The sequence below is a fragment of the Onychostruthus taczanowskii genome, unplaced genomic scaffold, assembly GCF_017590055.1.
Source record: "Onychostruthus taczanowskii isolate IOZ18803 unplaced genomic scaffold, ASM1759005v1 scaffold32, whole genome shotgun sequence".
In the NCBI taxonomy this organism is placed as follows: domain Eukaryota; kingdom Metazoa; phylum Chordata; class Aves; order Passeriformes; family Passeridae; genus Onychostruthus; species Onychostruthus taczanowskii.
Window position 1 is genome coordinate 7,786,067 of NW_024500572.1, and position 15,460 is coordinate 7,801,526.

The 15,460-nt window shown below is 43.5% G+C and overlaps 1 protein-coding gene across 1 annotated transcript; it reads left to right on the top strand.

Moving 5' to 3' along the window:
- The first annotated feature begins 243 nt into the window (after window positions 1-243).
- Window positions 244-3,949, top strand: CLDN5 (claudin 5). The gene has a single exon (XM_041410248.1). The coding sequence runs from the start codon at window positions 327-329 to the stop codon at window positions 975-977; it is 651 nt and encodes a 216-aa protein (XP_041266182.1). The 5' UTR covers window positions 244-326; the 3' UTR covers window positions 978-3,949.
- Window positions 3,950-15,460: the final 11,511 nt, after the last annotated feature.

Genomic DNA, 15,460 nt, shown 5'->3' on the forward strand with positions numbered 1-15,460 from the left:
GAACGGGCAACGTCCCTGCGAGCTCCTCCCGGAGCAGGGTGCCGGGGAGAGCAGAGCCAAATTTCCCGGCTCCGGTGGGGACCCCCGAGCAGGAGGGAGGGCCGGACACCCCCCCGGCCCCGGCCCGCGGCGGGCGGTGCTGCTGCCCGGCAGGGCAGGGCCGGGCCAGGCGGGACGGGGGCGGAGGGCGGGCGCCCCGCGGCTCCTCATATAGCACTGCCCGCGGCCGCGGCGCGCAGAGCCGGCTCGGCAGCCGCCCGGGGCAGCGGAGCAGACCCGTCGCGCCTTCCTTCCTGCGGAGCCCGTGGGACAGCGGTGGCAGCAGCATGACTTCGGCGGCGGTGGAAATCTTGGGGCTGGGACTGGGCATCCTGGGCTGGGTGGGGGTGATCCTGGCCTGCGGGTTGCCCATGTGGCAGGTGTCGGCCTTCATCGACGTGAACATCGTGGTGGCGCAGACCATCTGGGAAGGGCTGTGGATGAACTGCGTGGTGCAGAGCACGGGGCAGATGCAGTGCAAGGTGTACGACTCCATCCTGGCGCTGCCGCCCGAGGTGCAGGCGGGCCGGGCGCTCACCGTCATCGTGGCACTGCTGGGGCTGGTGGCGCTGATGGTGACCGTGGTGGGCGCGCAGTGCACCAACTGCATCCGGCCCGGCAAGATGAAATCTCGCATCGTAATCGCCGGCGGGGCCATCTACATCCTCTGTGGGGTCCTGGTCCTCATCCCGCTCTGCTGGTTCGCCAACATCGTCATCAGCGATTTCTACGACCCCACCGTGCCGTCGTCCCAGAAGCGGGAGATGGGGGCCGCGCTCTACATCGGCTGGGCTGCCACGGCCCTGCTGCTCTTCGGGGGCTGCCTCATCTGCTGCTGCTCCTGCTCCCAGCGCGACGAGACCTCCTTCCCCGTCAAGTACTCGGCGCCGCGGCGGCCCACGTCCAACGGCGAGTACGACAAGAAGAATTACGTCTGAGCGGGGCTGGCCCGCTCCGCGGCCCCGCGGGGCACGGACAGACGGCTGCGGGCCGGGAGCGTCTGCGGGGAGCTCCAGCGCTCCCCTGCCTGGAGGCTTTTCTTAACGGGGACCCCCGTGAAGCGGCGGCCCTAGGCAGGGCAGCGCCCCGCTGCCCTCCAGCCCGGCTCCCCGGCGGGTCCTGCCGCTCCGCTGCGGGCAGCGCCGCGCTCGCCGCCGCCGGCTCCCGGTACTGACCGACGGCGCTGCCGGCCGAGCAAAGCCCTCCGCGGCCGCCCCGAGCAGGCGAACCAGCGTCTCCGCGGCCCAGGGCGGCCGGGAGAACCGAGGAGCTCCGGCGAGTCACGGCGGCCCTTACGGGTTCGCCCCGTCCGGGCTTCGGCGCCGCCGCCAGCCCGCCTGGCTCTCGCCGCAGGCCCCGTCCGTGCCCCGGCGTTACCGTGACACTTGTGAGTACTTTGCCGCCCGCTGTCGCTGCCGGTGCCTCGGGGCACCGCCTGGCTGCTGGGACCGGCCGTCAGGTGCGTACCAGAGCCGAGGAGCAGCTTCCCGTCTTCGTCATCTCTCCCGAAAGGCTGCATCGGGCAGTTCCCGCTCGGACTGACAAGGGGGGTTTGATCTATTTGGGCAATTAAAATAGGGATCCTGTCCAAAGCGTGACACTAACCTTGGTCCTTAATCCCACAAGCAGTAACTCTTTGGAGAAAGTTCTTTGACTTTCTTCAGTTGTTTCAGTCCCTCAGTGAAGAGTATTGGTCTGTGTGTATTTGAAACCTCGAAAGAGATTGCAGGTAGTTGCTGTCCTTTAGTGGAGTACAAATCAGATAACGCTAGGTTGTCTCTTGAGGTTCTTCATCTCTTCTTCAGCTTATGCTCTGTTTTTACTTGAATATGAACTCATTGCCAGAATTATTCAAGGTCTAGGTTAAGAAATCTAGGAGATCACTGTATGTCCTGGCTCCAGCAGGGCCTCTCATCTGCACTACAGGAGATTGGAAACATAAAAATCAGCCCAGATACTGATGGCTGGGGGGAATGATGTCTTTGTGACCTTCTTGCCAAGCTCTGCTTGCTGCCAGTTTTGAAATGTGTGCTCAGTTGGACGTGAGCTTGGTTGGCTCCCCACCATGGTTTTGTTAACATGTGCTTTCCTTCATTTACCAAATCAAGCAAAAAATTGCTAGAAGAATTTTACCAAAAATATCTTGACTGAGACTTTACGCCAGACGATAAGTTGTGAAGTCATGAGTGTCACAGCTCTCAGCTCCTCTGCAATGCCCTAGTAACACTCTGCAGACTGGAAGGAAGATGGTTTGGGCAACAGAACTAATTTTCCTGAGGTCAACACCTCCTGAACTTCACCACAGCCTGAAATATTAGCTTACACTTTTTCATTTTACACTGCAGAGACAAACTTTGTTAAGGAATGGGCTTAAGGGGATGGTGCGATACTCCTCCAATCTAATTACTTGTAAATCCACACAGGATTATGCTACTGACTGTGGCAGCATCTGCACTGCCATAAGGAGATTTCTGCCAAGAGTTAGGGAGGAAATGTGCTGTTTATATTCCTCAGAGATCAACCCTACAACCTCATAGGTCCTTACAATCATGTAGCAATACAGTGCACACCTGACCTGAGCATTAACTCTTACAGCTTTCTGGTAACACCAAACTTATTGACAAACCATAACTGTGGGTCTGACAGATTTACATTGACTCTGTTCTTGCCTTAGCAAACTTAAAACCCTGGAGGTATCAGCAATGCATAAACTAGAATGAGAGACTAAAGCCCCACAAATTTTGATGTTGAATATTGAGCACCTTTTGAAGATAACAGCTTTTGTTTTTTAAACACATAAATAGCAGGGTCTGAGCTCATCAGAGAATACAAAAGCAGAGCAATATGTCTACAGCTACTTGTGCTCTATAAAGAGGTGCAGTTCTAATACTGTCTCCATTTAAACAAAATCTGTAATATTGTTTTTATGATGTGATATGTAGTTTTGGTACAAGAGTGAAATATTCTGTATTTCATTATTGCAACTTTTTGAAAACAATGTAACCTTGTATAACTGTAAATGTATTTAAATGCATATATTTTGCAAGAAACCTACCAAAGTTGGTTTGTTATATGGTTTGGTGACTTTATTTCATGACTACTTTATTTTAAATTGTAACATCTAACTGTATTTGTCACTCACCCTCACTCAGCACTCTGGAGTCTAGCAAACGAGTGCACAGATATTAGCCCAAATCCTGGACCTCACTCTCTTTTGTCTCAAGTTAAAGAACTAAACTCCACTGACAAAAATGTCTGCACATCTCTGAAAAGTAGAGCCTTCAGAGTGCTGCAGAATTTGGGGTCTGACCAAAAGATGAAATATTTCTGGACAATGCATTACTAGCATTTCAAATCAAAACTGGTGTCTTTGGGAGAGGGAGGGGAAACCCATGCCTTAAAAGGGAATTTCAACAAGCCAAATTTCTTGTATCGAGGCAGGGCTGGATCCTCTTATAACCAAAATCAGAAAAAATTACACAGAAATGTCTCTTGGAAGAAGCCAGTGCTAACTGTGCATGTGCTACTAAACACAGCATCATCCTACCAAAACTGTAACTCGTGGCTGAGATCAGAGGGGCAGCACCCAACAATACTTGCAGAAAGTGGAGCCCATTTTAAAAAATATATTTATTCTCATCCTTCAGTACCCTTAGTTGTTGCTGTGCTTTGAAAGATAACCTGAGAGAATGCTGTTACTGATGTCACTGGCTTCGGGGTAAAAGTCTAAGTTGGTTTCTTCCATGATTTGTTTTCTAAGAACAAAGACCTAGTCCTGAAATTAAAACCTTGGAAGTGCTCAGGATCAGGCCTGAACCTCATCCCAATGAAGAGATAAATCTATAGCACTTGTTTACTATTTTTATTTTGTATTTATGATTTCGCATAAAAATAAAAACATGTAAACCAATCCCTGAACAGGGTCACTGTGTTTTGTGAAAGCCACTGGATTTTTTGGGCTCAGGAAGGTGGGGTGTGATATTGGTGCCCTGAGGGAAATTACCTGGGCTACCTTTGGGTAGGAGAGCTGGGTCACCTCTGTGGAAGAAGGAAGGGCTGCTCCCTTGCAGAGCAGAGCAAGCAGCATCTCAGCTCTCCACTGAAGTCTCAGACAAAAGAGAGCAAGCAGCAGCAGCTGGTCTTGTGATGTGAGCACATTAGGAAGTGGAGTGTGAGTCCCAGCTATTTTGGGAACAGCTCTGAGCATGAAGCTTTTAAAGCTTTCAATTTCTACACGTTTAAACTAAAAGGAAAAAAAATCCTGCTGCTTGGATCAGCCCCAGCCTGACCTGATACCCTAATTGTTTCTGCCAACCATTTCTTTTTTTTTCAAAAGTGCATTCAATCTAGGGAAAAACATTTTCACAGATGCAGCAGAACAGAACCTAAAAAAACCCCTAAAAACCCAAGCCCAACAAAGACTGGCAAATTAAACTACACAGACTAATTGCTAGTGGAGAAATTTGCTTAAGTTATATTACTGCCAGGGAGGACATTCAATATTTTGTAGATTTTTTTTCAAGATTTTTAAGCTTTGTTCTAACAAACTGTTGCTTTAAAAATGAAGAAAAAACATCTTCAAAGCCTTCATTTTGCAGCATGCTTGCCAGCTCGGTTGAGATTAACAAAAGCTCCTTGCCACCCTCCCATTGCTATGCACATGCTGAGCTGGAAAGAGGGTGTCTGGGCTTGGCCTTTGTCCTGCTAAACGAACCATTTCATAGTTATGAATTTGAAAGTAACCTGCAGTTCATACCCTGCAAATCTGGTTAGATCCTGTCTGTGCAAAGAAGGGAAATGCACCAGGCAGAGGGAAAAGGAAGCTCAATCAGTCACGTTTGCTGCAGGATGTTTAAGGAAATATTTCCTTTTCCTGTACAAAGATGTTTGTTGGGCATCTGCTCTTTGAAACATACAAAACAGTTTACCCTTGAAGTGAGAAAGCAGTGTAACTTCAGATTTTTATTTAAAATCTATTCTCTGATCAAATATTATGCAAGGAATTTGTTCTTTTTCCTTGGCCATCTTTCAAACCCCAAAAGCAGTTCTCCTCCAACTCATCTATATATCTGTAATGTTAAATAGTCCTGCCTGTCAGGGGCCATATGCCACATGTAAGTGCCATATTCATACATATATTGAACAATATATTAAGGCAGTATTCAGCGTCAGATGGTACCCACAATGCATCCCTTTTTTGTGTGTGCACTGAAGAAGAAAATCATTAATTAAGCACACATGTTTGAGGATTTTCTTTTGTAAGTCTGCTTGGTAAGACATAACAAATATTCCTGCTGTATTAGATTAATTGGGTGAGAGCAGGTGAATTCTCTTTTCACGTCAAATACTGCGTTTGTTTTACCTGTAGCCTGATTGTGATAAAACAAATCATTCCACAAGCAAAGCCTCAGGAGTTTCTTATATTTGTATTTTGGACATGACTGACTTCTACCATTTTTATTTTGATTAGACCTTTGTTTGTGTGTGTGTGTGCCACTGCTCCAGACTGTTCCTTGCTGACTCTCTGCAGCAATAGGCTCTGTCTAGAAATCTCCTTCTTCTACCTACTACTACCCTCAATTAGAAGAAAAGGAGAACTTCAACCACTGCATCACTGATAAAACCTCCCATGGCAACACTGAAGGCTTTACAGTTGCTTGGATACACAAGACTTGCTTCACCTTCTTCTTAAGCAGATTGAGACATCATGAATCAATTCAGCAGTGTGCTTTGTCTGTGCCATTTTGGGATTTTGTTTGCAACACTGAGCTTTCCCCTCTTTCCAAAGCTCACTGTGTGGATCCAACCCAAAACTGGACAGAGAAAGGTAAGGAGTAGCAGGACTCAGCATGGAAATACAAGTGTTGTGCTGAAGGCATCTCCCAGGCTCCTGCCAGCCTTCTCCTCATGCGTGAGCCCAGCTGCACCCTGGCCACTCATCTACTGCCCTGAGGGAGAGCTTTGCCTCTCTGAAACTCCACCTGTGGTTTGGGTTGCTGGTCACCGTATCCAAATCAAGCTCAGGATAATGGGGGATCAAATCACATAAACTTTACCACTTAAAATGTGAAAATACTCATCAGCATTAGAGTTTGCTTTAAAAGTGATACAGGAAATGAATATATGAATGAGTCTGGATGTCAGCCATCCTGACAAGAATTAACTGGTGCATTAACTGAACTACTGGCCTTAGCTTTTTGACTTGAGAACAATAGAATCATACAGCATGGGGTACTCTACATCCAGCACTGATTAAGGCAAAAGAAGAATGAGCCTTGAGACTACTATCCAGCTGTTTTGGACTCAGGCTACAAAAGGAAAATAAAAAGGGAAACACCTCACTCCACAAGCCACAGCATTTTCAACAAGACACACAAATCTCATTACATTAATAATGGAGAGTAAACAACAAGACCACCTCCAATACCCAGTACAGAAGGAGTTTGACCATCTAGAAAATCAGGCAGAAAATAAAATAAGCTGCATCTTTTACTCTGATCCTTAGAGCATCTTGAATGGCAAAAGCTACTCACATTGACTAAAGCCCTGGCAACAGCTGGCAGGGTATTCATAGCAGGTACAAGGTGTTCCTGAAGCCCAGCTGATATCACATCCACACAAATTACTCCTTTTCTTTTGGAAAAAATAGCTTTAGTTCAGGCATGATGAAGTGCCTCAGTGCTATTATGTACAGCAATAGCAGTGGATCCATTCCTTACTACACCTCAGCTTCAAATCCAGGGATGTTCCTGGAGGATCTGGTGGATCCTGCAGGCTGCACCAGCCAGGCAAAGAGTTTGCATGGCCCAGGGAGGTGCTCTGGTGTACACAAACAAAACAGATGAGATTAAGCCTGCTCATGTTTATTTACAGTAGAGAACAAAAGTAAATGTTTAAAATAGCTGATTTTTCCAGGCAAACAACAGATAACCCTCTCAAAATGACTCTGATCCAGTAAGCAAGCTGTGAACTCTGTGCCAGTTGTATCATCCTCTGCATCTCTCATTGCTGGCTATGTCCTGCAGGAGGTAAGTTACACATGTGCACATTTTAGGTCTTTAGCACCAGTTGTGCCAGCTGTGGAACATTTTGGGGTTTTTTAAGATAAGCAGAAGATTTTTATGGGTTGAACAAATGCACTAAAAGCTAGGAGATGCATGAAACCAGATCCCACAACAACAATTTCAATCTGGTAGCAAAACCAGTTTGCAATGTTAAATGCATGCTGGATTTCAGCTGTGTATGTTCCTAAAGATTCAGTGAAGCAGGTTGGCTGACAGAGCTCTGAGTGGCATTCCTCCTGATCCCATGCCAGGTACTCTGACAATTAATCTAACCAAATGTGGGTACCTCTGGGCTCTGTTCCCACTCTCAAACACATCCTGAGCTGAATCGATTCCCCTCTATTACACTCATACATAGCTCATTAGCATTAACTGTGTTTGTTATCAGAACACTTCCACAGAAGGTTAAACCTTAAGAGAATTTACACTCAGGCACAAAAGATCACTCAGGAAAGAAAAACAGGCACTGCTTGACAAGAACATATGTGAAATCTCAAAATGGTAGGATTCAGTTTCAATATACCTTCACATATTTGAAGAATTGGGACAAAAACCAACAATCACCAATTCTTATCAGCTCTAACAAGTGCCTAGCACGGCAGAATTCTTGCACTATGTGTATTTTTAGATTACTCTTTCAGTTATAATGTTCTGTCCTTATTGTATATCTTTTGTTAGAATTAGGATATCTGCTGCAGCAGCCTGGATAACCTTTAGCCTGAGCTACAAAACCTTTAACAGTTTCCAATTATAACAGCAATCTTTCATTCTATAATACAAATAAACCCAAGTGTTATCTCGACACAGAAGACTCACATGAATACCCAATGACTACAGAATGATTTCACCATTTTTTTCCTCTATAATTTCCTGCTATTATTTCATTGGAAGTGACTGCCAAGATCTAAGCAACATAATACATTTCACTGTTTACATCTACTTTATTTTTGTTATACTGTTGACATTTCAAAATGTTGACATGCAAGGCAAGTTTTAAAAATTTAACATCTACTTGAATTCCATTATGCTCTTGAACCCTTAAATTATTTTTAGGCTGTCCCGTTTTCCCCTTATTTTCTTGTCTGAACAGCTGAGAATATCTATGCACCCAAATACTTGTCAATTTTATAAAATTTTACTCCTACAGCTTGTGTCATGGAAGAAGAGTTTCAGTTTTTCAGAAAGGTATTACATGATTATGTCCCTCTTCAGACATATGGAACTAGTTTCCTCATAAATATAATCTCTGTCTACTGTAACAATGTGGATTGGGCAGCAGTTTGGAGAAAGAGAGAGTTCCATTGGGTGGGAATTCCATTAGGAAGAAACTAAACAAAGACATCATTAAAGCAGTTATTCTGCAACTATAGATAGTGGATATTCCTGAAGCCAATATCAGACTGAGACTCTAGGGGTAAAATGCTGTTGTTTGGATAATATTAAAAGAGACTTCTTGTCTACCTGGGGTTATTAATGACCACAACTATTTAAGACATCCATATCATCATTATAGAGTCCCTCCTAAAAGAAAAGCTATTATCCATGGCATCCTGCCCAGATTCCTGCAGAGCTGATTACATTCTTTAGAACCTGCACTTTGAGTTCATTACAGCAATCCTGACTTCATACCTGGATGCTGTATGGGCTCATTTCACACTGAAGCCATTACTGACATCTGTCCTAAAGGCTGATCATGGGTGGTGGGAAGAGCAATCTCTTTTTCTCCTGCCTCTCTCACAAGGTTGGAGATTTTTTTATTCTTTCTGTCTGCAAAATATATTCACAGACTTGCAGAAATGGCCTCTGGCAGACTGCAGTGCAAGTACTGAACTCCGCTGGTGTGTTGAAAACAAGCCCACTTCAAAGACAGGCTGGGAAGGGGAGATAAATTTAAGACCAAATTTTTTCCCCTTAATAGAGTTACTGAAATCTGACTCATGTCACAATAAGAAATTGAGAATTTCAGTTTTAACACCTGTTGCTACACAGGAATTCAGATTGTGAAGGAAAGGGCAAACTGCAATTATTTTCCTGAACCAAAAGGTCTTAGGTTTGTCCTGGCCTAGTAACATGGGCAGGCAGGATGCAGGAGCTCTTAAACTGCTGTGAAACTTCACTTTGTGACCTTGCAAGGAAGTCTGAATCAAACACAAGGGTCTTAGCTCAGAGGAAGAAAAAGGAAAGACATAATGTTAGTGCTTTATGATGAGCAAAGTGGGGTAAGACCTCACTGCTGTAGGCACCAAACTGGGTGTCTGAGGTGACAGTGAGAGCACAGACACTGCACACTGATAAACAGTTAACAGGAATGAGAGCCTGGAAATGAACAGATCCAGGGCAGAAGCAAAAACTAAAGAGTTCAGTTAACTTAAAATGTAAATGTAGAACTATAATTAACTTAGTTTCAGATTGTACCCAAGTTGAAACTACAATAAGAAAGGATTTATTAACAGACTGGAAAATAATGCACAGAACATATGTGTAGGTAAGGAGGTGAATGTCCTGGACAGTGTGAGGGTTTGAAACTGATCTCAGCAATGTACAAGATTTTTTTGTTCTAAAAACAAATGAGAGAACTAATGAGTGATTGGACACTGGATAAAAACCAGCACAAGTGACTAAATGTAAAGGCATGAGATGAGATGAGACTAAATACTGCTTAGCTAATAACTAATTAATCTGTCACAGTAATGTCTTTTTGGGTCTCCCTGTCCATTTGCATGAGGTGCTCTCTAACATCCATCCTAATGAAGGAAGAAGCTGAGGCAAAGAGGAAATACAAAGTGTAATGAAAGAAAAGATCACAAATATGTGGCGAATAACAAAAAAATGAGGAGTCATCACATTTCTTTCCTAAGGGCTGTAATCAGGGAGGAGGAGGGGCAGCAGTGATTCTTGAATAGTTTCTGCCAAGTCAGTGCAGTACTCTTGGAGCCATACACTGTATTTGTATCTTTGAAAGGCTCAGAGAAGATACCCTTTCTGAAAGGAATAATTTATTGGTTATTTGGAGATAATGGAACAGATGAGTAAGCAGATATGTACATACACAGAGACTTGTCAGAATGGGATATGGGCCCAGAACACAAACAATATCTACATTTGGCAAAAATTCCCCATGAGAATTGAGATAGTTGAGAGTTTATTAGATAATATTAGTTTAAATAAAGACAGCTTAGTAAGACAACAAAGCTGGCTTTAACTACTAACCATTCCAAAAAGGTATATCTCTTTCAAACAGATCTTGTTGGCTCCTATCACCTATTTGTAGAATGAAATGAGGGCTTTCAGACTGGCTAGATGACCCCTGTGCAGCTGTGCTACATTTCATCCTCCCTTTTGTTGCACAGACAGTTTAGTGGGACACACTCCTGTATCCTATTCCCTTTCCCTGCTATTCCCAGCAGAACCTTTCACTTAGCATTGCTAATAGTGCCATGTAGTGCTGTCGTTTCAGGAAATGCCTGGCTGTATTCACTGCTAAATCAAGCAGGAGTCGTGCTGGCAATTCAAGGAACACCTCATCAGAGGGAAAAAAGCAATTGCTGCTGAGCTATTGTTTTCCATTTCATTTCACACACTCAAAGAGCTCTGGTGACCACCCAGTGGGTGCCCTGAAACACAGATTCCAAGACACCTTCCTGAGCTAGAAAGGCAAACCGGATTTACTGCTTACCCTCTATTGTTACTCAGCCTCTCTTTTCCTCTTAGTTCTTTATTTTCTATTTTTGTACTTCACCCTGTCATTTTCAGTCCTTTTCAGGTCCCCTTCTCAGTTTTGTATGCAGCAGTTGGAAAGCTCTGTCCCTTTGACACAGCATGCTTTGCTCAGGCACTTTTCTAAGAGGATATTCTACAACAGGAGCCAGCAATTCAGTATGAGTCAGAAAAATGAGTCAGAATTCAGTAGCTTTTCCAAGGAAAAAGTCTCATAAAAAGGATATGTTCATTAAGTTATTGTTTTAACTGCTCTGTCCTTAACACTGATATCAGCTAATCTACTCACATGGCTGCACAGCAAGTGGAACCAGCTGAAACAACAATACTCTTCCCCTTCTTCATGTTCATGAAACAGCACACAGTGGATTTGCAAAGCAGGTAACCAAATCCACCACCCATGTATGCTGTTTTTGTGGGTGTGAACAAACTGCAGCCCAATAACAGGATAAAGAAACCTAAACACTGGAGGGAGATTCAGTCCTTTGGTAGGAAGAATGGGAGGCAGTTTTGCTTAACGTTAGAGGCAGATTACACAGAAGCAGAAAAATCTCACAAGGGGAGAAAGCAGGCAGACAGAGAGGAAAAACTGCAGGGTGGTTTGGCTTTTCCTTAGAATGTTTTAGGGGAACAGTATTTCCCTCCCTAGAACAGACGTGTCTGGGAAATTCCACGAGTGCATACAGGTCTTTAAAGGGTTGTACTTAATTCTTCAAAATGTAACTTTTACACAGTCCAGAAATGGTGCTGTTCTGATAGCACACACTTGCAGAGCCATTAACCCTGGAGGGTAATGCATGTTACTGACAAGAGCTATAAATAATGAAGAGCACACCAGCTTTTATATTTTTAAAGTAGAAAATGTTTTCAGCCATGAAGATTTTGGCCAGTGAGAAAGTAAAGCTTGAGATGACAGACAACATCTTAAACTTCCCAAGGAAAATACCACAAACAGTGTTGGGTGGTAATCTGGTCTGATACTAGATAGACCTGAACTCTCACTTATAGACAAAATAGGATTTCTAGAAATCTGGATATAACTGAAAACTGGATATTGATTTAAGTTAGTAAGCAGTGGCTGTGTAATTGAGGCAAGCATGGACAGTGAAAATTAAACACTAAACAAGCCCTGGCTCTGTTTAGAAAGCAATTATTTGAGCAGTGTGACACATACCAAATGGTACCATGAAACACCAGAGTTCTCAGCTAAAGGATCAGGTTGCAGAATTATATTACAGCACTAGTTCTGCAGCTGTTGAGATCTTGTTTCCATTGTAGGGCAACAGCTTTTCAAATTTGAGATCCTGTGAAAAAAAGCTCCCAAGACAGTCTGCCCCCTCACAAGTGATGTAGCCAAAGACTTTTGAGCTTCTTTGAACTTAACAGTTACCACTGGAAAAGTCCAGAACAGTTTGGAGAGGACCCTTTTTTTTTTAAATTTTATTTATTAATTTTAACAGCTTCCATATGATGTAGCAAAGCCCTTTCCAGTCAAAAGAGACTTCCCTGAAGGAAGAACAGCTGCCTCAGGGAAAAAAAATTATAATGCTAATTTTTTAAAAGATGAATGTCATCCTGTACCTAGGGATGGGGACATTTTGGTCAGTGCATGGTCTCAGGTGAGGAACTTAGCCAGGGCCCAAGAAGGTAATCTCAGACATGCTTGATCCAGGGCATGCTGTATTCTTGCTATTTGATTCCTGAATTACTTCACTGACCACAGCAGTTTTTAAAGAAAACACCATTTTACATGCCCCTTCTTTCTAGGCTACTGATCCAGATAGCCTTTCAGATCAGACAGTAGATCATTATTAATGGCATATTTATTCTGAGAGCCCATTGGTGACTCCTTTCAGCAAATAAAAACATACTAAGAGCTGACTGTCCCTGTGAATTCTTTCCAATCCAATGGCAGGTACCTCCGATTTTCCACTGACATGCTGCAAATGAATGATTAAATGAAAGTAAATTCCACTGAGCTAAACAGTGGAAAGAGACACCAACACCAAAGGGACTGGAAACAGACAAGCTGCAGCATTAAGAGGTGACTCTAAGTGCTATAAAAGACAGCACCCTTTTGTTGTAAGGGAGTATCATCTCTTTTGTAAGGGCCAGATAGGAATCATCTAAATTAAAACTGGTTTTGAAAAGACTGTCATGGTACTTGCCTAACACAGGCAACCTAGTCATAAACATGAAGGAATACCCACAGAAGTCATCTACAGCTCTTAAGCAAGTGGCAAAGACTTCAGAGAAGGATATTGTTGAACCAAGGTTAAAAAAACTCACCCATTCTCTTACTAAAATAAACCCAGATCCAGCACTGGAAGGAACTATGTTGTGATACAGCTTGTGGATACATTTTACCTCAGTTTAGTTCATGAGATAAGATTAGGCTTGCCCATAAATTCTTATGGGATTTGTTCTAATTCTGATTTAAGAATGACTTGTGAGCCTTCAGCTCATTGAGAGTAGCATGCATCAGCAACTCTGCTGAATGCTTGCTGTGATATCAAATTGCCAGACAAGTCTTTATCTCTGGTTGTTGAGATCTCAGTGTCTTGCCCAGATGCACACCACGGGAGCAGACAGCAAGTCAAGGTAACACATGCCAGGATAAAAACCCAGCAGCCACAACTGCCTTGAGGGGGCAGAGGGAGCCAAAATTATTCTATCACACAGCAGCAGTGACTGGGAAACCCACATCCCCTGCTCTGTCAGAGCCAGGGATGGCATGAGCTCAGGTACCATGAAGTTAGGGATCTCTTGCCTATTTTCAACATGTTTGACCTTTGTGTTTCTTCTCTAATTCTGCCACCTTCTGAATGACAAAAATCAAAACTCAAATGCTTTAAAAGAATGGCATCCAGCCTGAAAGAAAAAGCTCCCACGATTTTCTTTCCCTAGTGAATGTTCTGCAATATTTCCTGCTAAGTGTGTGTTTATAACCCAAATGCTTGTACATAAAGGTGGCATTTTTGAGCTCCACCCTGGGCAGCATATTTTTCAGCTCTTGAATCTGCTCCAAGGGAACTTTTAGTACCACCTTGAAGCCAACAATGGTACATGAGTGCCAAGAGGGATTTCAATTTTTCCATTTAAAGAAACAAACATTTCACTGCTTTCTTTCTCTCAAGCCAGACTTACTCACAGAGGAAATTTCAGAGGAATGTTTTCAAGAATATTCCTTCTATGAGGGAATCAAAACCATTGATTGACAGACGTACACATAAAATCAACAAATGATGCTGTTTATTGCTGTGAGAACAGTCCTGGTGTTTTATGTTTTGATTCCTCCTCACTTGTGATTACTACATTTCCCTTTTAATAAGTACTGCTCTGTACTGCTCCCCTCTTTACAAGTCAGCACACCCTGAGAGGCCAATTCAACACAACAAAACCATCTTCAAAGAGCTCCTGTACAAAAGAGACTGATTTTAAAACTTCCTCTTCTGGACTTTACAACTGGGGTACTCCAGACTAATGATTGGAGTGATGTAAAGTTTTATTTCTCCTCTATTTCTGGACAAGTGAGCACTGGAAATGTTGTCCTGAAAACAGGAGTGGAAAAAGTGAAACTAAAGCATTAAAGACCGTTAAATGTGACAATTCTAAGGTACTTTTCCTACCTGAGTTCTCTAGAGTACGTGGGATTTAACCAAACAATCAAACAGCTCTCCTGCAAACTATTCAGCATTTTAAGACTGCAATGGCTGTCTCAGATCCTGCCAGGTTTACAAGTGATGATGGCTATGCACTAATATAAACTCAAATTGCTGATAGAGCAGCTAAAACCATCAGTCTGAAATACCTCTGATTTATTGCTTCTGCCATAGAAGAAGAGCAGTAGGCTCTAAGAGAGTAGTCACAGGGCAGAGTGGGAAGGAAGAGCAGATACTGTAGCTAAATTTGATAAGGGTCATGAACTGGAGCTCCTGTTGGTGTAGGACCAACTGTATTTTCATCTCAGTACCAAAGCATAAAAGTCTGATGCTAAACATACATACTCCTGTAGATCAAGGCAAAACCTCCTAATATCTCCCAATATTCAACCCAGGAATATTTTCTGTTCTTTATTACAAAAGGTTTTACAAGAGCAAGTAAAAACAATAAATATTTGCAAAATAATTTGCTTAGAAATCATTGTAGGGATTTTAGCCTCTATTAATAAGAGCAACCAGCACTATTACACTGTTCCATAGGGTTGTAGTTTTTCACACAATATCTAGCTGTGCTGCAGATCTACTCACCACAAAATACTGCACAGGCTAGAATTTTGGAAGGATCTGGGAGGAAGTGAATGCAGACTCCCAGATAACCACTGACAGTGACCAAACACACAGAAACCACACCTGGCTCAGGATGGCCTTGAGCACAGGGACTGGGACAGCACTTGTTTGTATCTGGAAGGAAACAGCAAATGCAGCTGCTTTGTTTCTCTACCCTTCCCACCTGCTTCTGACATTAGAGGGGCCAAGAACTGACCAAAGCCCACTGGCCTCCCCCTGTGGCTGTTACTGCCACAGTCAAACAGCACAGACTGTGCAGGTTTTTCATACAAGGAAGCTGTAACATTCCTTAATTTTATATTTTTTTTCCCTAAAGAGAAATAGGAAAGGAGGAAAGAATTAATTCTTACC